A 27,976-nucleotide genomic window follows, 5' to 3' on the forward strand; every position below is an offset into this window, starting at 1 on the left:
AGGGCCCCAGCTCTCGATGTTCGGGGTACTTGTATCCGAAGAGTCATGAAGTCAGTCCGACCATGTTCGTCTTTCCTCTTCACTGATCCCATCGTCGGTCAGGCACACACAGTATCACACACAACACCATACACAGCACGGCTTCTTTCGTCACTGGTGTTTCGTTTGTTGTATTGCATATCCCGCGAATTCCATCATCCGCCGATGCCGATTGTTTCCACTCTGTCCGGACACTGATGATGGTGCGTTCCTCCCAACCAAACCACCATCACAATCCCGCACTGCCGTGCCCGCCCGCTGGAAAAGTCGGCGATGCGAAACTCTGCGCTTTGTGGTGGTGGTTTGGAATCGCGAGCGTCCGCGAGCATCGCGAAGCATGACGTCCCCCGCAGATGCAAGCGAGGTCGAAGTGAAAAACACCAACGGCCGGCTAAGTCGGTAACCACTCAGCTGCGTCAGCTGCAATTCAATGACTAGGTAGCGTGTTTGAACGAGCGGAGGCTGCCAAAAATATCACCAGTTTGCGAAGGAAACTTCGCCAAACTATGAGGCTTCCCGAGATTTAGCAGCTGATGGAAACTCAAAACATGACCTCACCACATGCCGCAGTCCCGCGCGTAAGGTACTGCGTGCTTAGTAGACGGTCATTTTGTGCCCGTTTTGCCGATGCGAACATATGGCTGCAGACGGAGAGCTTCAGATGTACAAAGTGACAGACAGCCACCGTCAGATCCCAGCCACACAAACCACATGGCCACTCGGCCGAACTTTATGTCTGCTTTTCCGCTTTTCTGCTTTTCGGAGATTACACCACGAGGACAGATTCCCACTACTTTCCAAAGAGTTCATGCATTGTCATTATATGAATTGTGAATATGACCAAGCCCGGACCTATTGATACAACAGACAAACAACTTCTTCGACCAGACCCGCCAGACGATGTGTGCAGCCAAAAGAAGCCTTGATGATCTGAACGAACAGTGCCCAAACGCCGTCATGGGGAAGAGAGAAACAACAAAACACCCCCAATACTCCCCCCTTCGCCTCGAGGCGAGTGCAAAATGGGTATGATGAAACAAAAATCAACGCCAGCCAGCCACGCTGGGCCTGGATGCTTTCTCTATTTTTCCGTTGTTGGCCGCGACATTGGCGGCGAGACTGCCGATGGTGATGCGCCTGTTCCCGAACCCGGCCCCGGCAACTCTGTGTTGCTGCGGGCTTCCTCCTTCTACTCTCAAGCTGCCTCCCAGGTGCATGCGTCTGGCCTGTCCTGCGGTGAATGCCCGATCACCCCGCATGTCCGGTGGCGAGCAGGTCATGGGCGGCGATAGCCTTCGCTCAGCACTGGCACGGCGGTGTCTCGAGATGCCGTTTGTGCTACTAGCGACAGGACCTGAGAAGCTGAGCGATTGTCGATGGCCCGAAGAGGTCGAGCTGACGGAAGAGACACGCCTCGCATTGGAAGCCGCAGTGCCCGACATGGAAGAGATGCGACGGTGTTCGCCGCGAACCTTCTTCATGTTCTGCAGCGCCGACCGGATCTTCCGGGGGTCAATGCTCGGGGATTCAGAGTCGGAACCGGAGGCCGTCTGAGACGCCGGCGGGTTGTTCTCATCTACGGAGAGCCCGGAGCCGGACAGCGACGTCCTTGGAGGCGGGCTTGCCCTCGCGATTCTAGAGCGGAAGGCTGGCGGTGAGAGGTTTGAAGAACGATGAACGTCGAGGGCGCGTAGAGGAGCCGAGCGACCACTGTCTGAAAGTGGTGAAGAGCCCAAGTTCGCTGTCATTATCGGGAGGGAGGTAGGTGACCCCGAGCCAACGGATGATACACGGGTGGCCCCCTTGGACAGGAATCCAGCCTGGAACCTGTTAGGCTTGGCCATTGGGATGGACCCAGTCTCTGGGAGCTCCAACGTCGGGCTCGATTCAGAGCTGAACGAAGTTGTGGTATTGTCTTCCTCCTGGAGGTAGGATGGAAGCGCAGGCATCCTCAGGGGAGGGCCAAACTTGTCGGGCGAATTGTTCTGCTCCGGCGTGGAGTCGTACTTCTTGGGTGTCTTCTCGAAATCCGCAAGCCCCGACTCCGTCTCGTCGTCTCTCCAGCGAACGGCACGCTTGAACTCCATCTTCTTCTTGACAGGCGTGAAAGAGACTCCCTTACGAGGACTTCGCGGAGCGCCTGCTTTCTTACGACGGGGTGACGACTTCATAGGGGATGCGTGAGTCTTCTGGGGAGAGGGCTCGGGAGCCGGGACGAAAGCGGGCTGGGGCATGGGTGCGACATTGTTCACAACCGCCTTCTTGCGCTTTGGCGTTCCCTTCTTGGTGGGTGAGAACTTCTCGAGCGGGATCTTCACACCGTCGGGCTTGACAATGTTGGTCGCAGCCGAGAAGCCTACCTCCAGCAGCCGGTTGATGATCTGCTTGGCGTGCTCAACGGCCTCATCCTCGTTCATGGCGAGCGTATCAGCGAGCGATGCAAGCATGTCGAATTGCGCCGTCAGAAGAACCTGGACCATGGCGGCGTCGCCAGCCTTGTCCATCTCCAATACCTCGCGGTTGGCATCCCTGCCAAAGTTGGCCTTGAGAAGCTCGGCCTCGCGTGTCAGACTGTCGACCTCGGGGCCGTCAGCATCCCCGCCAGGCAACTGCTTCAGACTGTGGTGGAGGGCAGTATCAATCGCACGCTCCCAGTTGGTGCTCTCCAACTTTTGGTGGATGTGCTGGCGACTGTGCTCCAACTCCACCATGATTCCCTGCGCCGTCTTGCGAATGGCGACAAGGGGCGGGGGCATCGAGTCCTCGTCTCCTCTGGTATCGCAAACGGTGTCGAACGACGCAATCCACGCAGAGAGCAGACCAATCCTCCTCTCAAAGGCCCGTAGCTTCTTCATGTTGTTGATCTTGTCTTTCCGCTCGGAGGCAGAGTTTTCGTACGCCACACGCAGGCGCTGAATTCCCTCGCGGCCAACCGAGTTCTGCTTCTCCATCTGCTTGCGGAACTTGGCGTAGAAAAGCTTCTCCGCGTCCTTCTGCTGCGCCTTGAGCTCGTTGATCAAGGCCATCTGCTCGTCGATCTTGACCAAGAAGTCCTTGACGTGTCTGTTTACGTTGAAAACGTTGCGGGTAACCTTGGTCTGGATGTTCTTTGCCCGATTGGCGTATCGGAGGGTGTTTTGCGTCTCGTCGAAGTGGACGCTGGAGGGACTGACACAGACAATCATGACAGTCTTGCAGTTTCCGCCGAGGGAAAACTTGAGGAGTCGAGTAAGTTTGCTGTTGCGATATGGTACGTGGTTGCGCTTGTGGGGATCGCACAAGGCGTTGATACAGCTTCCCAGAGCCAAGAGGGATTTGTTGATGTTTGCACCTTCGAGAAGGCGCTCGCCGCGGTTCTTCGTGGCGCTGGCACGCTCGCTACCGGCAAGATCGATGATGCTAAGCGTGGCCATGGTGTGGGGTTCGTTGACGGACGCAGTGCGATCCTTCTGGGCGACGTTGATCTGGAGGACGGCGTGAGATCGCGAGGACGTGGCGTTGGCCGCAGTCGGGGAGACAGTGCGCCACTCATTACCCTGCACAATCATGTCCATGACCTCCTGGACGTCCTTGGGCTGATGGCTGGTAAGGCCTGCGACGGAGACGGCCTGGTTCGAGTCCTCACGGAGCATCAATCCCTGTTTGCTGCCTCCGGGGACCAGCAGGTCGCGGATGGTCTCGTTGTAGATTTCGAGGTACGAGAGAGTGACCTCGGTGGTCTTGTCCTGGCTTCGCTCATTGATCTTCTCGAACAGTTCCTGCATGGTGAGGAAGATGATACCAGGGTGCTGTGATGTGCCGGTAATGGTGTGCGTCTTGCCGCAGCCGGTTGCGCCGTAGGCGAAGACGGTGGCATTGTAGCCGTCGAGGACGCTGTCGATCAGCTGTTTGGTTGTGCCCTCGTATACATCGTTCTGGGTTGCGTTGTCGTCGAAGATTCTGTCGAACATGAAGGTCTGATCCTTGACCTTCTTGCCTTGGGGGACGACGGATCGGCCGAACTTGTGGACGGGGTTGTCTTCTGGGGGGTCGAAGACACTGTGGAGCCTGTGTCAGATGATGTTGCGGCGCATGGGGAGGTGGGGGAGTGTACTCACAGGCACCTGTCGTCGATGACCTTGATCACGGGTCGGATGCCGCCTCTTTGGAGCTTGGGGGGCGCGGCGGCGAGAGAGCCGTCGCCCAAAAAGACGGTGCCCTCATCGTTTCGTGTTCTGCAGACAGTCAGCACCGAGTCGCGGTGGCTCCCCTCTCACATGTGTTGACGTACAATTGCGCAGCTTCGCGAATCGTGAACGGTCGCACTCGAACTGTATGTCACCGACGTCAGCATTCACGGCCACCGGCACAGAGCTTGTGTCGGCGCAACTAACCTGCGACCGTGATGGACGATGCTCCAGGGTCAACGACCATGTTGGCTGATGTGGTGATTCTCTGTCGTCTGGTGTCTCGTGTGGGTGTCTGTACTCGGAGTCGTCCCGTCTATTTGAATCCAAGACCGTAAACAAAAAAGTCAAGGTTCGACAGGTGCAGAAGGCGGGTGCAATCAAGAAATAAACAAAGCCGCTCTGCAGCGCGAGCCGAGCATCAGGAGAGACGAGAAGAGGAGGGGAAAGGCGACAAGAAAAAAAAAGAAGAATTAACGAGATAGCGAAGCAGCTGTTGGGTTAGTGAATGAGGATGCTGCTCTGGTGGGAGTCGGCGGTCGAGGGGAGGAAGAGAGAGGAGAGAGAGAGTGGATGAAGATGCAGATGGATAAGAGATTAGGAATGAGCGTGCGTGAATGTCTCGAAGGGGTCTCGCACTTTCTCCAGCTGCCGTTACGTTACTTACGAACAAGTCCAGGGCCTGTGACTTGCCCGACTGACGTTTGTTGTTTTCTAAGGGCCCTCACCCCCGAGTGCCGCGTTGCCCTTGACGACCGGGAGCCTTTTTAGCGAGGCAGGAGTGGGGCAGCCATGCCTTTTTGGGAGGTTTGACGGGTCCACTTCAGGGCGCCTCTCCGAATGCGGAAAGGCGCCACCTCATCAGCCACGCAACGTTGGGGAGATGTGGCTGGTGACATACCTCAGCCACAAACAACGCTCCAGGAGAGCAGCTTCAAGTGGACAAAGAAGTTGCCAAACTCCAAACAAAACACCACGACCCAGCTTTCCAATGAGGTCTGGTGTGAAAAAAGGTGGGTAGCCTAGTGCCTCAGAATGTGAATAATACGATGACGGTTGAATTTTTCATTTATACTGGAGAATTATGTGACGACTAATTTTTGTCTTTGTTTAAACACTATCTCTTTCTAAGTTATTCATTCATATCCTTCAACATTAGAACATGCTCAAGACAACACCCAAAGCCACAGCAAACACACATGTCACAGCGCTATTGGCCCACGTCCTCGTGCCTATGCTCTTCTTGTCTGCCTTCTGCGCCAGTCGCGTCGCGTCACTTCCCACAACGCCAGGACTGCTGCTGAACGTTGTCTGGTTGTACTTGCCCTGCTCGTCTCGGCCCACGAGGAAGCTCTCCGGGGGTCCGAGATAAGACTTCCGCACGCCGCCGAGGTCAACCACGACCTTCTGCACGATGATGTTTGGCATGAGAGCCCACACACGCAGCGTGTACGCGCCCTCCTGGGTGACGTTGAACGACGTCGTCGTGTAGTTGCCAGTCAGACCCCAGACGGCGTCGCCCACTGCATAGCCCCATCCGTCGGGCATGTTAGCGCCTTCGGTCTTGCCAACCGGCTGGACCCTCTTGGGCTCAGGCTCGCTGCCGCCGGTGGGGTACAGCGAGATCCCATACTCAAGCGGGTTGCCGTCGCCGAGGTAGTTGGCAGACGGCGAGAGGTACAGCGTGACGTTGGCCTTGCTGGTGTTGGTGAAGAGGTACATGTTGTACTCCAGGCCTGGGCCCTCCCCGAGCTTGACCTTCTCCGCGTTGGCAGGGTACAAGCCGACGCCGCCGAGAGTGCGGCCGTAATTCTCAAAGGTGTGGTACTTGAGGCTGCTGTTGCTCGCGTTGTTGCTCGCCGGCACGATGCTCTGGTAATGGGGACCCTCGATGGACACATGCCCATCAGACTCGACGAAACCCTTGGTGAAGTTTGACGGAACGGCGCGGTTGGCAACGGGAACGATGACTCTCTGCCCTTGGCCAGCGTATCTCTCCATCCCGCGACACGGGGTCGTCACGTTGATGTACACCTGCGTGGTGTTGGGGGCCTTGGGTGCGTTCTCCCAGTCGATGGACACAAAGACACGGGCGTCAGTGCCGTTGTCACCGCCGACGGCGCCGCTGTACTGCGAAAGCTTGACCCACGGCTGCCACGGGCTCGCCTTCCACTCGCAAGCTTGGTTGCCGCGGGTGAAGATCTCAAAGTACCGAGTGGCGGCACCGTATGGATCAAGTGGAGGAGTGGAGAGATCGTTGGCGGAGTTGGTGTGCCATTTGTCGTCTCCCTGCACGCTGGCGTTGGATCCTTCGACGCCGACGCCGATCTGGCCGCCCAGAGATGGAAACGCGGTTTGAACGAAACGCATATCCGGAAGAGTGTTTCGCATGGGCTGCTGCCAGTATCCATCGTATCCCAGATGGGTTTCTACCACTCGTCAGTGCCGGTCTCGCATCAGATTTCTAGGCTCACTTACGGTCAAGCATGTGCTGCCACTTGCCGTCGAGCAGGTCATTCCATCTCATGGTCAGATTGGCATCGGCCGCAAGCAGAGCTCTCGACTGGTCAATCACATCGTTGGCCAGGTTTCGCTTCTGCCCGGCATAGAGCTGGTTCTTGGCCCCGTTAATCTGGATCTTGTGAAGAATCTCTCCCGCCATGATGGGATGCAAGATCATCTCAAAGAAGGCGGCCTGGTACTCCTTTTCGAGGGAATCATACACAGACAAGGCCTGCTCGTGCAGGATAGCCCACTGCTCCAAGACAGCGTCCGCCTCGTTGTAGTTGATGATCGAGTACGTCTGAGGCTCCACCAGCTCGTACTTCCTGCGAGCAGCGTACATTCCATATCGGGTCATGATGTCTGTGATGTTCGCCGCGTGGTCAGCCCCAAATTCGCGGTCGGCCCAGGATTTCAGCCATCCTTGCGTGTTGTCAGGGCCCCATTTCTCGGTATCGTATGCAAGGTCGAAGAAGTGGCTGATGGGGATCTCGAGAGGCTTCAGATCGCCCACGTTGACGATCCAGATACGATCGGCCTTACGCGCGTAGGCAAGGTACATCTACTTCAGTCAGTCGAATTCAAACAAGACAATAACGCGGAGAGTCTTACCTGTTCCGCCGTCTTTTCCAACTGGATCGTGTTAATCCACTTGTAGTCGCGCGGATCACCGACATAGTCAAAGTGGTAGTAGACACCAGCACCACCGCTGCGATCAGTCTCGTTGGTCAGAGGCAGTCTTCTGACATTTCCCCAGTTGTCATCGGCCCAAAGAAGAGTGATGTCCTCGGGTACATGAAGACCCTTCTCCTGGTACGACTGCACCTCCTTGTAGAGACACCACAGCGACGGAACAGTCGAGACATCTTGAATGCCGAGGCCATCGGCAATGATCTTGCGCTGGTTAGCAACAAGCTTCTCCAGCATTGTGATGATGCCCTCGACACCCAAGTCGCCCTCGATGGCCGTGTCTCCAGTGCCACGCATGGCCATGGTCCACAGACTGTTGCGAGCATAGGGCTTGGCACGCTCAACACCGTACTTGAAGTACTCGTCAATGGTCTGGTTGTTGAGGTTGTAGGCCCACTGGCCTTGGTAGAACGACTTGAACTCATTCTGAGCACGCATCAGAGGCTCCGTGTGAGAACCGCCGAGCACAACTTCGTATGCATCGAGAAGTGGCTGGTTCAGCGGGTCGTCAACGTAGACCATGCTGCCCCAGAGTGTCGGCCAGAGGTAGTTGGCGCGCAGGCGGAGCAGAAGCTCGCCCACCAGGCTGTAGAACTGGTGGTTGTACCCCGCGGCGTTGTTCCAAGTATCATTCCATTGCGTGCTGTCTCTTCGTTAGCAACCATCGATAGACAACTGGGCCGTTTGTACTTACGAGACCCAGCTGGAAAGTCCCGGCTGCTCGTCATTGAGGAAGAAACCACGGTACTTGACCGACGGCGAACCTTGAACTTTGCGTTCGGGCAGAATGTAAATCTCCTTGGCCTTCTTCGTCGGCACATCGGCCCAGAAGTACCAAGGGCTGACGCCAATCTGCTCGCTTACATCGTAGATGCCGTAGATGGTTCCGCGGGGGTCGCTGCCGGCAACGACGAGCGCGCGGGAGCATCCCGCAATAGGCTCATCGACCAACTGGCTCACGAAAGCCTCCCACTTTCCGTCGACTTCGCTAACATTGAGCTTCTGAGTCTTCACAAGGTCGTCGATGTACTTTGAGTGTCCGATGGTACCGGCAATGATGACGGTGCTGCCCGGGGCCGGGTCGGAGTACTTGGGTCCGTCGAAGGATTGCTTGTCTTGAACACGGTACTAACACAGTCAGTAATTCCATCTTGGGTCAGAGGGTCTTAGTCAAGCCGCTTGCGTCTTTGGACGATTCAGAAGACTTGCTGAAGTTGGTGACAGAACTTACAATGGTGTTGTTGCTCACATCGACAGGAGCGTAGCTGTAGACGGCAGGTTTCGCACCGCCCTCTCCGTTGCTGAGAGTGTAATTCGTGCCGGTGACGCGACCAAAGTCTACCGCCAAATCTCCGGCAGCTCGAATGACGCCCCAGTAGTCATCGCTCGACACGAGAATCTGGCCGGCTTTGACGTTGCCTCCAGCGATTTGGAATGTGTTGTCGCCGCTTGTGAACGACACGATGGCCTGCTGTCCCAAAGCTGACACCAGAGGTGCCAGGGTCGCAAGCGTCGCCCACGAGATGGGCTTCATGATTAAAGCCCGACCGGCCGGTCGCAAAGAAGCTAGCGAAGAGCGGCCTCTCTGCTTGATGAAAGACAACCTCTGCCCACAGCTAGGAGGTCACAAAGGCAGGATGAGAGACGCACGCGAGGCGCAAAGCAGGGTACGGGACAAACCACATCACAGGAGAAACCTGGGGAACAGCTCGAGCTCTTATACGGACGCAGCTGAGTACCCAATTGACCGGCACGATACGACCCTCAGGCCAGGAACGGTTGGAGAACGAGGCCGGGATGATGCTTCCATGGGGAAAAGTAGATTGATCAGGCATGGCCTGGTAGTATCCAAGTGTTCGCGCAACCAATTATGACACCACAGACACAATAAGTCCTCTTGCCACCAATGATGGAGCGGCATTCGCACGCAGGGACATTTGGAGACCTCTTCTTACATGGGATGATCGTGCCTGACCGACGGTTAAAGAGGGCCACAGAGAAGCCAAGCAGCGTCGATGACGGGCCGGAGAGGGGGCGTCTTAGCTTCTTGGCCCCTGTAGGAAGAAAAGCCGTCTTTCCACGAGGACTGGGAAAACCCCAACCTCCAAGATGCTTGAGTCGAGCTTCCCCGCAGGACGGCGCACCGGCTCGAAACGAGACAGGTTACCGGCAATGGATGTTTACCCACGCCTTGGCCAATACAGCTACAGGTGTTCGCCGGTCGAAGTCATTTGTTCTGTGGCATCGGCCATAAGACTCGGTTGGGCTGATCGTGGCTACTTGGATCATTCATCCAGCTAGAAGCCAAGACTCCAGTACAGAACTCAAGAAGCAACAAACATGAGAACGAACGACGACGAGCAAACTACCCCAAAAGCCGTCAATTTGGAGAACGGCGTGGCCCGGACGGCAAAAGCGACTGCGGGGAAAATGCAGTCCCGTGGCACCCAAAGTGGAGAGGTTGCATTTAGCCGCAAAGCGAGCCATCTCCACGAATTTGCCTGATGGCGTGTACGGATACAAGCACGGCGTTCCGAGTACCGACCGCTTATTACCCGGCTCTGGGACATGGCGCCCTGGCACTGGGAAGATGAGGCAATGCGTACGAGCCGTCCAGACATTTGAACTTCGAAACGTTGTCGAACGAACCTTTGAGCTTCTCTGACCTACTGACCTTCCCTCATAATGACTCGCGATATGATGTTGGCAGGGGAATGCTGTCTGAGCTCTGGCCTGGCCACGTGAAGCCCTCACATCCATGTTGCGGCTCTTATCTGCTGTTACTAACCTGCTGGCAAAAAGCTGTGAGCCGTGCGCAAGGGCGTACGAGCCTCAGCCGAGAGAAAGTGATCTCTTTCAGACGTCCATGACATCGAAAACAAAAGTGCTGCGTATGAGTCTCTCCTAAGGTTGGGGATCATCGTCAAGAGTGCCGCGCTCACAGCTATCTAACTGATGTGCCTGTTGATGATGGAGAGAATCGCAAGACTAACCTATGCTCATGCTTCCAATGAAGATGGCCGAGAAAGATTGACTAGAGCGCTCTCCTTCAATTTGTGGCTGTCAAGTCCTGACTGATGCATACCGGAGGCGCGTTCACGAAAAAAGTTATCATCTAAAGCGCCAAATCTGCAATCATGTTCAGCGCCATGGCTTGCGACGAGTACAATGACGGAATTTTCAGTGCATCCCTTACATTTTACGTACAACCTAAATCCAGCTACGCCGTTGAAACTCCGCTCCGATGGGATACCGTCCTTGCCCCGAGTATAGAAATTCGCAATCTCGCATGGAAACATCGTTGGGCCGCAGGTCCAGGTCGGACGTTTTGAGACCGCCGTGTCTTCGGCCGACGTCCAGCTCGAAAAGGGCCATCGATCACGAGGCAACCGGCGTCCAGGCGTATTTGGGTAATTGCGCCATCCGCTCCTCCGGACTGACTTCGGTATCGGCGTAAACCATCCTGACATTCTTTTCCTTGTCCTTCTTCGACTTCTTTTCTCCAGCGGCTTCCTCGTCCTCCGGCTTCGGGGCCTTTATGCCAGACTCGGCCCGGCGAATGAGCTCGTCGATTTCGTCGCCGTGCTGTGCCGCACCCGATACCAGCTCATCGACAGTCGATGCGCCAGGGTATTGAGGCGGAGCGCCCGTACCATTCCAGAACTGGCCGCCGTACTGAGGCGGTCGTTGCGGAAGACCGGCAGCCGCCTGCGGGCCGCTTGATGGCCTCGCCGGCAGCGAAGAGCCATTGTAGTTACCGGACTGGTATCCCTGTTGGGGATATTGGGGAGCGCCAGGTGCAGCTCCAGGCGGATAGGTCTGGTCGGGAGGAGCGCCGTACGGTGCTTGGGGTGGGGGGTAGGGAGAGTTGTTCTGCAAGGTTTGTTAGAACACAGTCTGCCGTCAACAGGATAGTTTCACATACGAATGCACCAGGGCTTGCGCTCGCAGGGGCGCCGTTGGCGGGACTGCCGCTGGTTCCTCCAACTTGCCCAGCGGCCCTCTTTGCTCTGTGCTCAGCGAGACGCGCCTTCAATTCCTCAGGTGTCTCAACCTTGAGCTTCTTGCGCGGCTGCTTTGCTTGTCCAGGCAAAGGGTTGCCAGTGGCAATACGGCGATCCTCCTGGGCCTGGTAGAAGTTCTGGATGATGCGGTTTCGGTGCTGGTCCAGGATGTCCTGGGGGATACCCTCCATGCCGAAGATCTCGACATCGAGTCCCTGGCGGTTGGGCAGCGCGTTCTCGACCTGGGTAAGAGTTTCTTTATGGACTTGGTTCAAATGGACGGAGAGTCCTGGAGAAGAAAAAAAACGTTAGCTTGCGACAGTTTGCAGGCGACGGCGCAAGCTCAACCAACCTCCAGCTGTGTTCAGACGGCGTCCGCATCGGTCGCACTTGAAGTGCTTGGCCTTCTGGTGAGAAATGAGAAGCTTCAGATCTTCAAAATCACGCTCGCCTGGTAACAAGTCAGCATGGGCATCCAGGCAATGGAAGCAAGCATGAGCTGGGCGTACAGTAGTAGCACCACGGTCGAGATAGGACGTCCTCGACGTCGGGGTGGCCGCGCTTCTTGCCCATCGCGGCGATTCGGAATCGATATTCAAATAACGGAAGCTCGAATGGGTCGTCGTTTCGTGAATGCGCGACTTGGCCACGCGAAATGGGATGCGGCTGTTGAGGTGACGTTCGCGAAGAGGTCCGTAAGGCAGGCGCCGAGAAGGGATTTGACGCGCGACGGGAGCTGCTGGCCAGCAATCAATCCGCTGAACCTTCGCAAGCACCGCCGACAGGACTTGAGAGCAATTGAGCGCTAGCCGAATATGGATTAGCCCATCAGCCACATTCTTTCGATCTTGTGGCTGGAGGGGAACTTGTGGCTAGTGAGGAAAGCCACAGATACACAGCCGCGTCCGAAGCTGTGCCACAACCGTTTCAGAGTGTTCGGAGAGTCGATGGCGTGCGGGTACTTTCCAGCGGCAGCAGCGGTCGAGTACCCACACGGCACTCCACGTCGCGGACTTGACCCATCCGCGGGGGGTCAGGCGCGGCGCAGTATCATCCATCCTACGACGACACTTCTTCCAAATACCCGGCTTATCTGCCCTCTTTTTTTCACATTTCTCGTCTTGCTTGCGTGTACATATTGCGGTCGCGAACGAAGACCAAACGGCATAAGGGTAACTTTTACCGCTCAGTTGGTGCTTGATTTCCACAATCTCGACAGTGCATGTCAATCAGGGGCTCCGTTGGCGCAACTTCATAAGACGGACTTCTTTAGCAGAAGAACGACACCGCGCCAAGCCCCGCTCACTTCACATGCTGCCAGCCCCTTCTTTAAATCATTAAGTCTGGCACTTGGTCATTGCATTACTTCTCATACTTCATTTTCTCTTTTTTCTTGACCAAATTTGGAAGTTCCCAAGCTTTGGTTTTCATTATTCTCGGCGGCTCACTAGACTCATCGCAACATCTATCACGGGTTATCTGAGAAACGATGACGGCCGAAACGATGAGAAGCGCACTCCCAGATGAGCTTTGGGTCACTGTGCTCTCCCATCTCCCGGATTTCAGCTCTCTCAGAAATGCAGCCCTTACTTCTCCAACATGGCTTCGTTGCGCCCCTTCAGCTTGTCGTCAGGTCATTCTAAACGAAATCGACCGACGGGTTTTGCCAGACACAATCATGGCCCTCGAATCTTCAAAGTTTGATGCCAAAGACCTCAATCTTGTCGTTGAGTACAGCGATAAATACGTCAAAGAGCGACCGCTCATCCCGCACAAAATTAGCCTCGCCGACGGAGCCGCCTTGTCAGATCTGCATAAATGTGCTCTTCATCTCACAACAAAATTTGAAGACTTTGCATTGCAGCGTCTTACCAAAGAACAAGTAGGCCTCGCAAGCGACCGCCGAGACTGGCCACAACCTCCCCCGGTAGCGGATCAGCCCTCTGCACTAGAAACGGCCCGCTTCCAACGGGCACTCTACCGCTTCGAGGTCTACTGCAACCTGTTCAAGGATCCAGAAGTGGTGCGGTTCAATCTTGACGTCGTCAACTTCCAGAGAGCACACTTCTTTGACTATCTCTCGCCTTGGGAGATGGAGCAGCTCGTCGCAGTGAGAGATTACCTCGCAGCTGCAGTCATCGGACCCCGTAAGCATTATCTCCCCGTCATATCTCCACTATGTCTGACTTGCGCCTCCAGCATTGCATGCTCTCGTGGAGTTAAGAAAGCTGGAAGCGTTGTCAAAGCACCACTGTGGCCCTAGGAACGGAGCCCAAGTGGTCTACTGGACCGGCCCCATCCTCCCACCAAACTTGGAGCGGGGCGACTGCCATATCAAGCAAAACCAAGCCAGACTCCTGTGCTTCGGAATCAAGTTCCTTTACAAAGTCTCCATGACGCCTGCTACCAAGTTCTATCAGCTTCTCGCCTCTCTTCCGCAGCAACCACGCTATGCTAGCTACAACCGAGTCGGCGACATCTACGTCTGGTTCTCCGACGCCGTCGACAAATGCAACGAGCTAAACACTCTCGACCTACCAATCGAGAAAGCCGTGACGGCATGGACGCCCGAAGAGTGGAAAGAACACATGCGGCGATCCATAGTCACCGATGACACCGACAAGGGGCCCGAAGAGGCATGGTTTTGGGCGTACCAGTGGTTCCCCGGGTTCGCCAACAATGACCTGCGCATGACCAACTGCCGGCTCTTTGGGCTTTTCTTCTGGGACTCGGAGCGCCTCAAGAAGCTCAACTTCTTTACGAGAGTGGACTTTTGGTGGTGGAGGTGGGAGGGGGGACGTCAGCCTGACTTTGACTGGGACGTCGGCGCCAGTAGCTTTCACAGCTTCTGACGTGGTGCCGTCTTGATAGAGGAAAGCTATGCAGAAAGCCTGACGTTCGGCTGGCGAGCTGGGGATCATGTTGGGATGACGAGGTAACATTGGCAGAGACGAAGGGGATGCTGAGAGGCCTGATCGACTTCTGATAGCTGGATGGTGGGACATAGGTTCGGGGAGTAGGGCATAGTCTTATCGATAGTGACGGCTGAGAAGGGTTGGAAGGGAGAGAAATGGATTAGGCGAGCAGGAGGGATGAGTATGAAGGATGAGTAGAAGAGGCGAGGACGAGAGGCAAGTGGGGGATGAAAGCTGGGGAGGCAACGGGGCGTTGGCGGGAGGGTGCACGGGGCAGGTTCTGAGGAAGAGTGCAGTGAGAGGGTCACATGACACCACATCTTCCGTATCTACTTCATACGGCATCGCAGAGATCATTCGGGACCACCATCAAATGCAGAAATTGACGAGCATTGCCATCCATTGGATTCCATCACTCGATTTCCCTCGCATGATCCTTCAAGCCAAAAGCAAGAGGTTTGGAATGCTCGCAATGAACCTGCCAGACTTGCAGCTCTTCGAGGACACCAAGACGACAGCCCAAGATCCAGACGAGTGAAAGAAGTGACAGCATGATTAATCTCCCGAGACCACATGAAGGTACTTGGGATGTTATCAAAGACGGGCTTGACAACGGAAAGAAAAAGAAGTCATCACCGTCGCCGGCCTCGACGCACTTGCTCCAAGGCTCACCAATAGCTTCCAGCATCATCCAACGACGTTCCCTGAACCCTGCGAGCAAGTGCATTGATTCGGTGAACTCCAATAGACCGAACTGGTGATGATATCCAACTTGAATACCATCAGAAGGAAGAGGAGGGTAGTGCAGGCCAGGTGTGTCGGGTCGGGACGACGTGCTCAACGGGGGTGAGTGGAATCCTGCAGTCTCATTGGTCCATACCGAGGAGAGTGCGCAGCAGGGACACTCACCACATAAAACCCGCTGGCATCCCACCACCCTCCTTTCCTCAACCTCTCCCTCTTCCTCTGGCTTCTTCACTTTTATCAGAGAACTTTCTCCTGGCACCCAAAACCAACTTTGGCCATCACTTTGCACCTTGCCCAGACCACTCAACACCATCAATCCCCTTCAGCTACCACTTGGAGCTGCCCCTCCTCCTCCACCGGGCTTCCTTCCCACCTCACTGGAGGCCCTCACCACCTCATCTCGACCACTCCTCCTCATACTCCCACATATACCACCAGGTAATCACCATCCATCATGAGAATCAACACTTTCCTCTCTCTACTACACAATGCTCATCAGTAGACAGGACTCACCCAACAATGGCACTCGCACCCGTCACCCTCTCGTCTCGCTCTGAGGCCACAAAATCACCGCACCTCAGATCACCAACTCGCCATTCGCTTCAAATGGACTACAGCATGGCGTCATCGCAGGGCAACACTTCCCCTCACCGTTTCACCACCTCGCCTGCCCTCCTGAGCCCTCGCGGTCAGCTCACACCAACATCGCCCAACCAGCCCTCGCCGCGCGGATTCCACTCAGAACCTTACTCACCCGGCCTTCTTCCGGGTCACATGACCGAGGAGTACTCCCACAGCACCCAGAGAACTCGTAAGAAGCCCCGGACACCCCAGAGGACCAGCAAATCGCACAAACGCGACCGGAGTCAGAGCAACCTCCTCGCAATCGGGTCATGGAGTGACCAAAGCAGCTACCACGACGCCCATCTCCCTCGGGCTCATCGCTTCCATGACGCTCGCCTCTTTGATGATGGACCCGACTCCAAGGACCTCTCGGCTGCACCCGAGGACGACTTCATCCTCTTCCCCGATGACACCCTGGAACCCGCTCTGGTGCCATACGAAGCAGCGCTCCCACCACGGGCACCCCGAATTACCCGTCTTCGCACACCAGACCTCGCTCCCCTCTCAACAGACGTCCAATTCTTCCCCTGTGTGGGCGACGAGAGGGAAGAGGACAGGGTCAACGAGACGTGGTACCTCGCTGGCCGAGAGAGGGTCGACTCACAACGTAAGCACTACCCCGCACCTCACGATCTCACCTGTTGGTGTTCATCAGTAGATCTGCGACTAACCATTACTCTAGTGAACGATGCCTTGGCTTATATGGCTGGGGTGAAGGCAGGAGGAAGACGTTGAGGGATTGAGCGGTGGTTTGGAGTTGGTGACGATGTTGTTTAGCGGATAATCTTGCTGTTTTCCTACTTGTATTGATGAAAATGGCTCAGCCAATGCAAACATGCTGAGCCAATGGCGGTTTGGGCTAATGTGACGATGGTATCGATTTGGCGCTGGGCGTTGGAGATGATGAACCTTGACCAACTCCTTTGAAAGGAACCGTCTGGAAATCGCAAAGTTAACGAATTGAGTATGTTCATACCAAAAGCCTTGATAGTGATGCCTTGGAAATTATCGTGAGTGAAGTCGTCGCTGTCGTCGATGCTCGCAGTGTCCGCACGCATGCAGAGCTACCAATACAGTATCACGACGTTGCTTGTAAGTCAAGGGAGGAATAAACCATTTGGCCCAGAAATGAAATGAATTGAAATGCAAGCGCATCTGCTAGATCGATTATCTGCGCATGCTTGATGTTGAGAGAAGGTATCATGAAGCCCTGCTAGGACTCCAGCAGAGTCCTGTGCCGGGGTGGTCCTACCAGACGAAGAAGAGGAAGAAGAGGGAAGGACGAGGTGACGTTGGAAGAGGGAAGAGCTGGGGGATGCGGGTGGGGAGGTAGACCCTGAACAGCTTAGGTGGTCCGTGCACAGAGACATTCTGCCTGACCGAAGGCAGACTTTCTCACCGAGTCTTACCGAGATCCACCAGTGCTCACCGACGCTCACCTTATATGATCCTGATTCTCTGACCGACACGATGTCTAAATCTCCTGCTGGCTCCCCTCCCCTTACATGCTGGTCTGCCCTTAACATCATTGGATAATAATTAAGACCATGTGCTTGTAATTTATGATCAAACTGGCCCCAGTCGGTGGGGTTGGCGAAGGTGAAGCCAGCTTTCAGCCTGGCTGTCTGGCACAGACCTGGAATAGGCAAATGGGAGCTCTTGAGTATTGGTTTTTTGTTTCATTTTCAGGTAGACGAGCTCGCTGGCTGCTCGGAGTATTATCTTTCCATATAGATTCTCTTCCGTCGACCTTCGGATCTCTCAGGAGGGGAAAAGAGTTATCATAGAAAGATGAGGGAGAATAGACCGCATCAGTCAAAGCGTCTCTTGCATCACGACTCGATGAGCACTGGGGCTGGCTTTTTTCAAAACAGCGATGTAATTCAGCTCATGAGAATCAAACACGTGATAGTCCACATGGGAGAACGGACCGCTGCTCCGAATTTGGCGTGAGAAGCGAGCAATAGCAGCGTAAAAGTCATCTGGGAAGACGAATCACGATCCGCGGCCACCACCACAGATACCAGACTGGTAATCAGCTGTACGATGCAAGGCAATTAAGCTTATTTTGACGCCCATGTGCAGGGTGTTGTTGGCTTATTGCGTCAGTAGTGTCGGCTATCCAACTTGCTGACATCCATTGCGGCTGCAGTGCTTCGCTGCCTTTCCACTTGAAGAAAAGGCAGGCCTCCGATCAGAGAGGTGCTGTTTCCTATCCAGAGGGGTGTCTTGATCCAATTGAAACTGCTGATCTTGTATTCAAGAAAGAAATTGCGGTGCGGAGATGCGTGAGGAAGGACCAAAGCGCAGGATGCCACTGCCTCATTGAGGCCTCAATCAACCCGCAAGGTGGGTGAGGCCAAACGACCTCCACTGTCAGCAGCCGCCTTTCGACTCACACGCCGACAAAACAAACCTTCGGCAAGCGGCCTCAATGTTCTTGTCCCTTATTTAACGTCCACTTCTCTTCGAGCGTCCATTATCCGTCTTCCATCTTCCCCTCAGCAGGCTGTACCCTCCATCCATCAACGAACATCGCCAAAGACATCCCAACCATACTTCCCATAAGAGTTGACGTTCCCTATATACTCGCTTTTATTGTCTTTGTCGTCGTTGGCATTGCCTTCGTTGTCATCGTCTATCGTCGTCGTCCGTCGTCGCTGTCCACTATCTTCGTCTGCTGTCGTCGTTTGCTGTCGTCATGGCGTCCCAGACCCATCTCCGACAACGCCTTCTGCAGGATATCGCCGAGCTTCAGCGCGAACCCTATCCCCGTATTTCTCTTCGAACGAGAGATGAAGATCTTAAAACAGCTTGCCTGGTTGTTCAGGCCGAGGGTTGGATGCCGATCCACATGACCATCGAGTTTGGAGACCGATACCCTCTTGTCGCCCCCAGAATCAAGATGGACACGAAGATGAACCATCCCAACGTCTTCAGCTCGTACATTTGCGCGTCCATTCTCAACACATCCGAGGGGTATACGCCCGCGTACACCCTCAAGGGCATCGCTATTCAGATGCTCAGCTTCTTCAACAGCGAGAACGTCGAGCAGATATATACTGGTGCAAAGTACGGTCTCAAACACTTTCGGCAAGAGAGCTTGGCCATGAAGCAGACTTTCATCTGTTCCCGCTGTGATTTCGACGGCACGCAGACCAAGGCGGATATTAGGAGACTTCGCCGGTATGCCACGAAAGCGCAGCCCCCAACCGAAGACGTCCAGACGGAGCAAGAAAGACACCAGCAACTTCAGTGCACCCTCTCCAAGCTGCCGGACGAGTTGATCTTGGACACTCTCGAGAACCTTGACTTTGAGGAGCTGATTGCGTTCTCCCACGCCTGGCCAAAGGTCGCCAAAATTATCGCAGATTTTGACTTGATTCGCCTGCGAGAGCTTCAGTGCTTCTTTTCCAAAAGGAACTTCCAGAACGCAAAGCTAGGCGTGGGAGTCGAGGTATTAGGCCAGGGAAAACGTTCAATCGAATCCGAATTCGACCTAATCTCTCAAGCAGCCTTCCGCGATCTTGGCATTCGCCTATCCGTCCACAACCTCCGCTTTCAATATTGGCTTCCGCTTCCCATTTCACGCCGGCACTGGAGATCCGTCCAGGAGGAGGTCCCTCCCGTCTTGGATGCCATTGCAGGCAAGGCGAGTCTGCCAAGTCGCTCCTCTGTCGACGTGCTTGCGGCCTTCATGAACGACATCGTGGTGCGACTCAACCAACTTGAGGCAAAGTCAGCGCTGAGAAAGCCGTTACGCGACTATGATAATGATCGGGTGAGCCGAAAAAGCACCCTTCGCCATGCGTCAGAGAAAGCAATAGAGTCCTATTTCCATCTGTACCACCTCCTTGTCTGCCTCGCCACGAGCGACGAATCGCTCGTGAGGGCCGCAAACGCCAAGATCAAGAACTTCATGAAGGGCCAAACCTCCAAGGAAGCCTGCCCAAATCTCGGCCATCTTCTCGTCTATCTACTCATCAGCGATGTAGCAATCACGGAGAAGATTCGCAAGGCCATTATTACGGAAGCCATCACGCGGAACGTTGTCTGGATGCTCGACAAGAGAGGTGCGAACAGGGCGGAACTCAGTTACCTGGAGCCGGACAAGGTCTCAACATTCCGCCTGCGCAAGACCTTCGAGGCAAGCCGGACGTCATATCGCCTGTTGATGTTCTCCGAGCTTTTCCGGCGCATCGCCAGACCATCAAATGAGAAGAGCCTGGTTGAGGTTCGGGATGAGCTGTTCGATCGCCACGGCGCGCCACCACAAGGGGCAGCCCTTCAGTTGTCGACCGATGTCCGTCGCCTGCATGACATCGACAACTTCCACGACTTCTTTGGCGAGATGGGTATCGAGAACAAGCCGAGCGCAGAGTGGTTCACCTCTCATCTGCGAGAGTGTGTGAGGAGCAGCATGGCAAGGGGGTACTCTGTATGGGGTCTGCCGGCGACTACTGCGCTGGCTCTTAGACGTCAACTTGAGCCAAGCGTCGGGCTTTATGGAGATCAGTATGTGAAAGCTCCGCCAACGGCTTCGAAACTCCAAGGCATCACCTTCTTCCCCAAGAAGAAAGGTCAGCAGCGACAGGTAGTTCGAAGATAGGAAGGGGAGCCAGGAGATGGAGGCGCAAGGAGTTGGACGTGATACCCAGGAGATGATCTTTCTTTCGAACCACGTAGTTTTTCAAAAGCTTCGCGAGCCGGATAGTGTCCATCGCACACGCGTGTAAATCGTATATCCTACCAAGTCCCCCTGCTTTTCGTACAGGTGCTAAAGCGACTGCGTTTCCCGTGCGATCACTTTTATTATCTCTATCGTCATCGTTATTATCATCGTCGTCCGTCATCGCCGTTCATCATAGTCCTTTGTCATAGTCCTTTGTCATCGTCCTCTACCATCATCCTTCCTCCTCGTCATCTTTTTCTCTGCTGCTATCGTCTTAATCGAAGTATCAAATATGCCAAGGTTGAAAATCATCGGAGATAATTTCCTGGTGGCTAACTAAAACTTCCCGGCAAGCAAAACTCTTTGTCAATACAGTAAAAATCATCGTCAGTTGGTTCGTCGTCACTAACAGAAGTATTACAATTAAATATAAAAAGATACAAGCAGGGAACTCATTCATTGACGATAAATGTCTGAATATAACTTGACGCGACTGCATCAACTTCGATTTCGCCTCTCCCGCCTTAGCGCCATGCGCTGGAAGGGGGTTCAGCCACCAAATTAGCCAAGAAACGCCCACGACAGACCGTCGACTCGCTGAATCCCTGCATCAACGTGAATTCTGATCTTTAATTAACTTGAAGGATCATTCGGAAGTCGCACCAGACCCAACTAGAGCGTTATCGTGGTGTCATTCCCACCAGCCTTAAGCTGGTGCGGGGTGAACATCCATCGATTAAATCTGCCGCTGAATCCTCTTTCACATCTGTCAAGTTCCAATATTCCAGAACTTCTTTCCCTTTGGTTCCTGATATATCCATTGGCACCAGAAAACAGCTTTCATGATGTTGGCAAGCGGCACTCTAATCGTCGTGGCAGCACTGCACCTGGCCACGGCCCAGCTCCTCTGCTACTTCCCCAACGGCAGACAGAGCACCGATGTGCCATGTAACGTCTCCGCCCCAGTGAGCATGTGCTGCGGCTCATCGAAAGCGTGCCTATCCAACGGCCTCTGCCTCCTCGACGACACGACATCGAGCAGCGGCAACAGCTACGCCCGCGGGACGTGTACCGACCCGCAATGGACCAGCGACCTGTGCCCGAAGCAGTGTCTCCTGAGTAAGAAGCCCTACGCCTTCGCCATCAAGACCTGACGAAGCTGATAGGGACATAGACCAAGATTCGCCAGACAACTCCTCGGCCTACGATTTCCGCAGCAGCGGCGTGCAAGTGTGGGAGTGTGACCGGCAGGGGTACGGCGCGGAGGCGGAATACTGCTGCGAGTCGGACCGGGAAAAGACACGGTGCTGCAGCACTTCGACGGCAGTCTTCAAGCTCCCTGCCGCGACGGTTGGCAACGCCGTGGGCCAGGTTTTGACGACGACGACGACGGCGGCGGCGGCGGCAACAGCTACAACGACAATAAGCTCCGCGAGCCAGGGCGCGACCAGCACGAGTGAAGGATTCGCGACTGCGGCTGCAACCGCGCCGGCAGAGACATCAACTGACAAACCCGATGAACCTTCTTCAGGCCTCAGTGTCGGCGCGATTGCGGGCATCGGGGTTGGAGTAGGTGTATTTGTCGCTGGTTTGGCCCTTTTGGCGGCTGTCTGGTTTTACCGGCGCCACGCAAAGAAACCCAAGGCTGAGGTGCAGGGCGAAGTTACTTCGGAAAAGTACACAGGCGTGAAAGAGCTGGAAGGGCGACATCTGTATGAAATGGATGGGGCGGGGGTGGTCGAGGCACCAGGAGAAGACCACAGACATGAAATGCCACCAGCATTCAGAGTTGCACGGTAGAAGCCAAGAAGACTAGGCGTGAGCAAATTTATGAGGAAGGAATTGTGAGAGGACTTTTGAACCCCTGAAACCGTCCCACCTCACGCAATCTATGGTATCTCTGATAATGAATAGAAGAACGCTTACTCCATCATTGTATGGAATGCAGGTTCGCAGCCCCGGAAAGGTCTGGCAGATCTCCCCTTCCCCATGCGGATAATCGCTGGTGTTTTCATGCCACCAAACCGATGCCGACGACACCCCAAGATAACAAAATGCTCACCGCTAACCCAACGCCGCCAGTATGCAAAAAAGATGCCTTTGTATAGTCTGCTCAGCCCCGAGCAGGGGCTTGTTGCTTCATTTGTATTCTTCTGAGTATCATGTAGGTCGATCTGGGTTCGAACTTTTCCGTCTTGGGATTCCAGTGGCCCCAAACGTCAATAACGACGAAGCCTCTGGGCAGCTCGATCTCGACAAAGCCGGACACCAGGATGCAGCCTCGCGGAGGGTAAGATCGGGTAGGCTTCCATGACTGTGCCAGTTTCTTTCTGAACTCGCGGGCAGGGCCATCTGTGATCTGCTTCATGCCTTCGATGTGAGACATGGCTGTGTCCCTGACGAAGTTGGTCCTGCCGCCACTCTCGGGTTCTCCCGATTGTCGTGAGTCAGAAGTCTTGCTGACATCGTGGGAGGCGTTCTCTGCAGGAGTTCCGTCCGGGGTCTGTCTGTTAGCTGAGGGGAGCGGCCCTTCAGACTTGGTCTGCTGTACATTGCCGCCTGGTAATGACGGGAACGGCGACATCGGCTTGCTAGGCTCGAAGCCGAGCGCGCGAGATATGCCCTCGAAGTGTTGCTTCACCAGGGCCGACGTGAAGGCCCATGTCGAGAGTGTCATGGCTTCTGGCCAGAGAATCTTGCGCAGCCTGTTGACTGTTAAAGAATCAACCGGTTGAGTTGACCAATAAAGTCCGTCGTCCTGCATCAGCAAACTGCGCCATGTTAGTACGGAGCATGTCGGTATGTCTAGGGTACAAGCCATAGCACAACGTACCCAGAAGAGTAGTATACTGGCGGCGGACGGTACGGAAAATCGATGTCCAGCCAGTATCTCCGCAAGTTCACCACATTGCCACACCTCGCCGTCAAGGTAGGGTGCCTCTCGACAGCGCTTCGCACCCAGTGGGCCAGGTCAGCTGTACACCAGAGTCAGCATCTATCGCGATTCTAGTCGGACTATTATCCATACCCCGTATGTGGTTTTGGAGCTCCTTGTCCTTGCTAATCCTCACGTATTGTCGCCACTCCGGGTCGGTGCCCTTGTACGGCGGCTGGCTGACTTGTTTCGTCGTAAACGGGAAGGGAATAAACCAAGGCTCGGTCTCCTCATCCATCTCCTCATCTAGCGCCTTCTTCTCGGCGGCCGAAAGACTCTCGTATTCGCGGTCGACATGTCGGAAGAATGGGTTAAGGACGGTCGACCAGTACATTTGCCAACAGGCGAGCGAGATGCCTGCGCCGAGAAAGAACGACCTGGCAGTAAGTCAGCTGTAGTCCGATGGAGCAACGGAAGTAGCGGGTGCGCACCTGGCCCTGAATCGGGACTTTGTGACCTTGACCCTCTGGACGACGATGGTCTGTTGGCCTTGGACCTTCGGAGCGAGCGCCCGAGCAGCGAGAGTGCTGGCGCGTGGCCTGAAGAAACGCCACATCGTATATTCAGAGGGGCACGCCGAGCGACGGCGGCCGTATTAGGTTCGGTAGCAAAAGGATGTCCCTCTCGTGCAGCGATGGACCGGTCGGGATATCGGAGTTGGGGGAGACGGACGAAGGTTGGTAGGCTGCGATGACTGATGCGAATCGACGTGGGTTGCCCGGCGGAGGTGGGATGGGATGGAAGTGACGGGACGGCAGGCAGATGACCGTGTAGTAATGCGAACAAGAGGATGAAAGAAGTGACACAGACGGCGCGGCACTTCTAACAAGGCTGACGTGGTTTGCCGCGACTCGAATGCAGCTTTTTGCTATTGTTTGTTCCAGAGGCAACGGCAGCCCGAGGCGACTCCAACATCAAACTGAACAACAGCTGCGGCTGCGCTGCGCGGCTCTCTGTGTCTTGCTGCCACCAAGTTGCCGACCCAGTGCAGTGCCTCCGCTCAGGTTCCCGGCCGGAGTTCTAGATGCATGTCGGCGCACAGTGTTTGTTGGTTCCCGCCCCTCACCCCGCCAGTGTATCGGGCCCCCTGAAGGATGCCTGCCGATAGCGCAGCATACAGTGTGGACGCTCAGAATGCACGGGGCACCCTCATCGATGGGTAGCACGACCCCTGCTCCATTTCTCTGGACCCCGGGCAAGGGGTCAAGCCACAGTCGGATAAACGGTTCAGCCGGGTGCACTAGCCACTTTGATCCCGCCACGGGGTCGCCAATGGATCCAGACAGGCACCTGGGACGTGCTGCGACAGCTCCCGTCGACTTACGTGCCGACTCGACGCAGCTTTGGCCTTGGAGATAGCAGCCACCTGCAGCATCAAGCTCGCCCACCCGTCAACAACACCCCATCGTCGATTCCATCCCCGAGCTCCATCCACCGCGTTCGACATCATGAAGGTCTCCGTTGGGCTTGCGACAGCCCTGGCTGGCGTCGCGACCGCGCTGTCCTCCGACCAGCCCGCTGACGTATATCTCCTGCAATCGAAGCAGACCTCAACCTCCAGTTCCGACATCCCATCATTACCACGACAGATTGCCCGCCTCATCCTCCTCCAGCGTCTGTCCCCCGAGGGCCAGCATGGCACCTGGGATCTCCCCGAGACCATGTCCAGCGAGAAGGCAGTCAACTACCTGAACGACTTCGGCCTGTCGCCCCAGGGTCTCTTCAGCAACGCCGCCTCCACCAACCCGTCCCAGCTTGTTGTCATGCTCGAGGGTATCACTGGCGATGATGCCAAGGCGCTTCAAAAGTCCATTGGTGCTGGACCCAGCTTCAGGGTCGGCGACGCACCCTCCGCCGCTGCCAACACCCTGCTGCTGGCCAACGACTTCCAGAACGTCGGCGTCACCCCGAAGGGCTGCAAGTTCGACAAGGCCATCAACCCCTTTGCGGAGGAGTGCTGGAGTGGCAAGTCGTCCGTCGTCAGATACGACGTGAAGAAGGTAATTTAACTATTCAACCGCTATGATGGATGCCCAAATGCTGATGCCAATGGATTCGCAGGACTCCTCCATCATCAACTCCCTTTCCGAGAACGCTTCCCTCCTCCGCCAGCTGGCCCAGAACGGCGAGATGGAGACTATCCTCGTTGCCATGCCCGAGTCCTCCCGCAACTCTCAGATTCGTCACTGGTCTTCCAAGCCTGAGGAGCTTCGCCGCCGCCAGGTCGAGTCCGTCATGAAGACCGAGTCCGACAAGCAGGACAAGCCCGCGCCCACGAGCCCCGCCGAGAGCGCCACCCCCTTCCCCGGCGAGATCAAGCGCGGCAGCATCCCCTCCTGCTTCTCGTCGGCCGACGCCTGTGTCAAGGACACCAGGAACTGCTCGGGCCACGGCGAGTGCGTCAACAAGTACCAGAAGGCCGACGGTCAGTCTACCGGCACTTGCTTTGCCTGTGCCTGCTTGTCCACCAAGTCCAACAAGACTGGCAGCGTCACCCACTGGGGAGGACCTGCTTGCAGCAAGGTTGATGTCAGCGTTCCCTTTTGGCTCTTCACTGGTTTCGGTATCGCTTTGATTGGCACCCTCTACTTCGCCATCTCTCTCCTCTTCAACGTCGGCGAGGAGCCGCTTCCTGGCGTCATTGGTGCTGGTGTCTCCAGATCGAAGTAAAGCCATCGACGATAAGGCTTTGCGAGTTCAAGGTGGATTGGAATGAGTGTAGTGACTGTGCTTATAATTGGCAAGTGGTAGTCTGTACCATAGGTGTATTCTCATGCGGCGTTGGCATTGGCAGGACATTTCTCTCTGTTTATGGAGAGGTTATTTCTTAGACAATCAAAGAATTGAAGCAATGGTTCCATGAAAGCAGTCTATGTTGGGTATCATTAATTTGCTAGGTGCACGTACGTAACCCAACTAACCCAGGTCATCTGGATCCGGGCGCTCACTTGGTGTCGTTCCAAGGCTCTCCAGCCCCCTCTCCACCCTTAATTCACTGGCGCCAGTGTTCGTGATCTGTCTTGCCGGAGACTGTGCAGCAGATTCTGCGGCTGATGATGTGCCGACCGCGCTGGTATACTTCTGTCCAGCCTCGTTGAGAAGCTCCTGCACCTCATCCTTTCTGGTCAGGATGCTTTCCTTCTCCTGTCTCAGTTCCTCCACCCGCTTCGTCTTGTCCGCCAACTCCAGCTCCATGGCCCGCATCGTCATCTGTAACCTCGACAGGCACTCTGACAGGTCCGGCAACGGCGTGATTTTGGGTGGTACCTGCAGAAGGTGCTCGGCCGGGTTGGTCTGAGGCTTCTCCAAACCATCCATGCCGGAACGCGTCTGCGCTGCTTCGAACGCCGCACGCCGCTCCGCCTCCGAAGCGTCCGATTCGTCACCAGAGTCGCCCTCGGCCATCTTGATCTGCTCTGCCATCTCGCGCCGCCGGCGGAGCTTTTCTTCCCTCTCGGCCTTTCTACCTAGTGACAGCCCACCGTCCTCGACAAAGTCGTCGAACCCTTCTCCAAGATCCTCATCCTCAGGCACAAGCCGGGTCTCAGCCTTCTTCTTGCGCAGCGAGGCACCACCCTCATCATCGTCGAAAGAAATGAAGTCGTCGCCAGACTGCTCCTGTGCTAATCGTGCCCTGCGCTCTTTGCGCTCTTGGATCTCGGCATCGGTAAGGATGTTCGTCTGCTGAGGCCGCGAGCCCAGTTCGTCCGAGTTGACAATCAGTGCCCCCTCAAGTTCAGATGCATCCAGGTCCATCTCGTCCTCGTCGTGCATGCGCTGGGATGCAAGGTTCTGTGGCGTGTTGGGCGTCGAGTTTTGCAGCTCGTCCAGGTATTCCTTGCTATACCTCGGCCGGTCTTCTTCCTCGTCGCGGAAGGTGCGCATCGGCAGACGGTTCTTGATCGCGCTGTTCTCCAACGCTGTGTATCCCAGGGTGGCCTTCTTGGGCGTGGTGTACTCCGTCTTTTCCCCATCGTCACCGCCGCCCTGGGCACCACCAAACGACAGTCTCGACGAAGACTGGCGCTTCTTCTGCTTCAGAGACCCGGAACGGCTGACCGTCGGACGGATCACCACGGGGCCGTCATCCTCGTCGTCATCCTGTTGCGTGGAGCCCTTAGACTTGCCCGAGTCGCTGATCGCAGCACCGCCATTGGAGTCGTCGACCTCGCTGAAGTTGATGCTCTTTCGCAGGCCGCTCTGTCGAAATGGTTTCCGCGTGAATTTGACCGCTATCGGCGCACCGTCTGCCACCCCATTAGCCTTGCGAACGGCATCAGCGCATCGTCTCTGGACGGGGACTGCAGACTCACCATCCTTCACCGGCTCCGGCGAGCTTTTTGACGCATCATCATCCTCTTCGTCGTGGACTTTGATCACACGAGCTTTCCTTTTTGGCGTAAAAGAGCTCATCCTGACAGATGATGTAATTTCGGTAGAATTTTGAAGGTGTTGAAGCACCAGTAATTCGAGGCCGCTCAGGTGCCTGGGAACCTCACCTTGAGAACGCGCAGATAAGCTTTCTTATCGCCACGTGACCCACCCAAATTTCGACACCGCCCAGGCCAGGCTCCCCTCGGCAGGCTGCAGACAGAGCATCGATAGCTTCGTCGCGTCGCAAAGCCCATTTCGCGCCTCGATTGACATCACCCATATCCAACCCATCCACACCCCACAGACAG

The 27,976-nt window shown here is 55.5% G+C and overlaps 9 protein-coding genes across 9 annotated transcripts; 4 read left to right on the plus strand and 5 right to left on the minus strand.

Annotated features, from left to right (window-relative positions):
• Positions 1–1,082: 1,082 nt before the first annotated feature.
• klp5 (Kinesin-like protein 5) lies at positions 1,083–4,452 on the minus strand (the record flags this gene model as incomplete). The annotated part of the gene is made up of 4 exons (XM_036642221.1): positions 1,083–4,077; positions 4,137–4,253; positions 4,310–4,349; positions 4,413–4,452. 4 exons carry the CDS (start codon positions 4,450–4,452, stop codon positions 1,083–1,085), a joined length of 3,192 nt encoding a protein of 1,063 aa, XP_036491328.1.
• A 908-nt stretch (positions 4,453–5,360) lies between these two features.
• Positions 5,361–8,931, minus strand: CGCS363_v010373 (uncharacterized protein; the record flags this gene model as incomplete). Its single annotated transcript, XM_036642222.1, has 5 exons — positions 5,361–6,634; positions 6,684–7,269; positions 7,320–8,040; positions 8,092–8,525; positions 8,629–8,931. 5 exons carry the CDS (start codon positions 8,929–8,931, stop codon positions 5,361–5,363), a joined length of 3,318 nt encoding a protein of 1,105 aa, XP_036491327.1.
• Positions 8,932–10,775: 1,844 nt separating this feature from the next.
• On the minus strand, positions 10,776–11,974 carry ZNF207 (BUB3-interacting and GLEBS motif-containing protein ZNF207; the record flags this gene model as incomplete). Its single annotated transcript, XM_036642223.1, has 4 exons — positions 10,776–11,270; positions 11,323–11,690; positions 11,754–11,852; positions 11,911–11,974. 4 exons carry the CDS (start codon positions 11,972–11,974, stop codon positions 10,776–10,778), a joined length of 1,026 nt encoding a protein of 341 aa, XP_036491323.1.
• Positions 11,975–13,079: 1,105 nt separating this feature from the next.
• Positions 13,080–14,253, plus strand: CGCS363_v010375 (uncharacterized protein; the record flags this gene model as incomplete). Its single annotated transcript, XM_036642224.1, has 2 exons — positions 13,080–13,548; positions 13,601–14,253. The coding sequence occupies 2 exons, from the start codon at positions 13,080–13,082 to the stop codon at positions 14,251–14,253; spliced, it is 1,122 nt and encodes a 373-aa protein (XP_036491322.1).
• A 4,135-nt stretch (positions 14,254–18,388) lies between these two features.
• Positions 18,389–20,296, plus strand: CGCS363_v010376 (Ubiquitin-conjugating enzyme E2 2; the record flags this gene model as incomplete). The annotated part of the gene is made up of 1 exon (XM_036642225.1): positions 18,389–20,296. The coding sequence occupies one exon, from the start codon at positions 18,389–18,391 to the stop codon at positions 20,294–20,296; it is 1,908 nt and encodes a 635-aa protein (XP_036491325.1).
• A 908-nt stretch (positions 20,297–21,204) lies between these two features.
• On the plus strand, positions 21,205–22,159 carry CGCS363_v010377 (uncharacterized protein; the record flags this gene model as incomplete). The annotated part of the gene is made up of 2 exons (XM_036642226.1): positions 21,205–21,478; positions 21,534–22,159. The coding sequence occupies 2 exons, from the start codon at positions 21,205–21,207 to the stop codon at positions 22,157–22,159; spliced, it is 900 nt and encodes a 299-aa protein (XP_036491324.1).
• Positions 22,160–22,472: 313 nt separating this feature from the next.
• Positions 22,473–23,850, minus strand: CGCS363_v010378 (uncharacterized protein; the record flags this gene model as incomplete). The annotated part of the gene is made up of 4 exons (XM_036642227.1): positions 22,473–23,130; positions 23,193–23,334; positions 23,388–23,671; positions 23,726–23,850. 4 exons carry the CDS (start codon positions 23,848–23,850, stop codon positions 22,473–22,475), a joined length of 1,209 nt encoding a protein of 402 aa, XP_036491321.1.
• An 892-nt stretch (positions 23,851–24,742) lies between these two features.
• On the plus strand, positions 24,743–25,964 carry CGCS363_v010379 (putative endoplasmic reticulum membrane protein; the record flags this gene model as incomplete). The annotated part of the gene is made up of 2 exons (XM_036642228.1): positions 24,743–25,294; positions 25,356–25,964. The coding sequence occupies 2 exons, from the start codon at positions 24,743–24,745 to the stop codon at positions 25,962–25,964; spliced, it is 1,161 nt and encodes a 386-aa protein (XP_036491320.1).
• A 246-nt stretch (positions 25,965–26,210) lies between these two features.
• CGCS363_v010380 (uncharacterized protein) lies at positions 26,211–27,707 on the minus strand (the record flags this gene model as incomplete). Its single annotated transcript, XM_036642229.1, has 1 exon — positions 26,211–27,707. The coding sequence occupies one exon, from the start codon at positions 27,705–27,707 to the stop codon at positions 26,211–26,213; it is 1,497 nt and encodes a 498-aa protein (XP_036492046.1).
• Between the last annotated feature and the right edge of the window lie 269 nt (positions 27,708–27,976).

The sequence above is a fragment of the Colletotrichum siamense genome (genome assembly GCF_013390195.1).
Source record: "Colletotrichum siamense strain Cg363 chromosome Unknown KSG_Cg363_contig07, whole genome shotgun sequence".
Lineage (NCBI taxonomy): Eukaryota > Fungi > Ascomycota > Sordariomycetes > Glomerellales > Glomerellaceae > Colletotrichum > Colletotrichum siamense.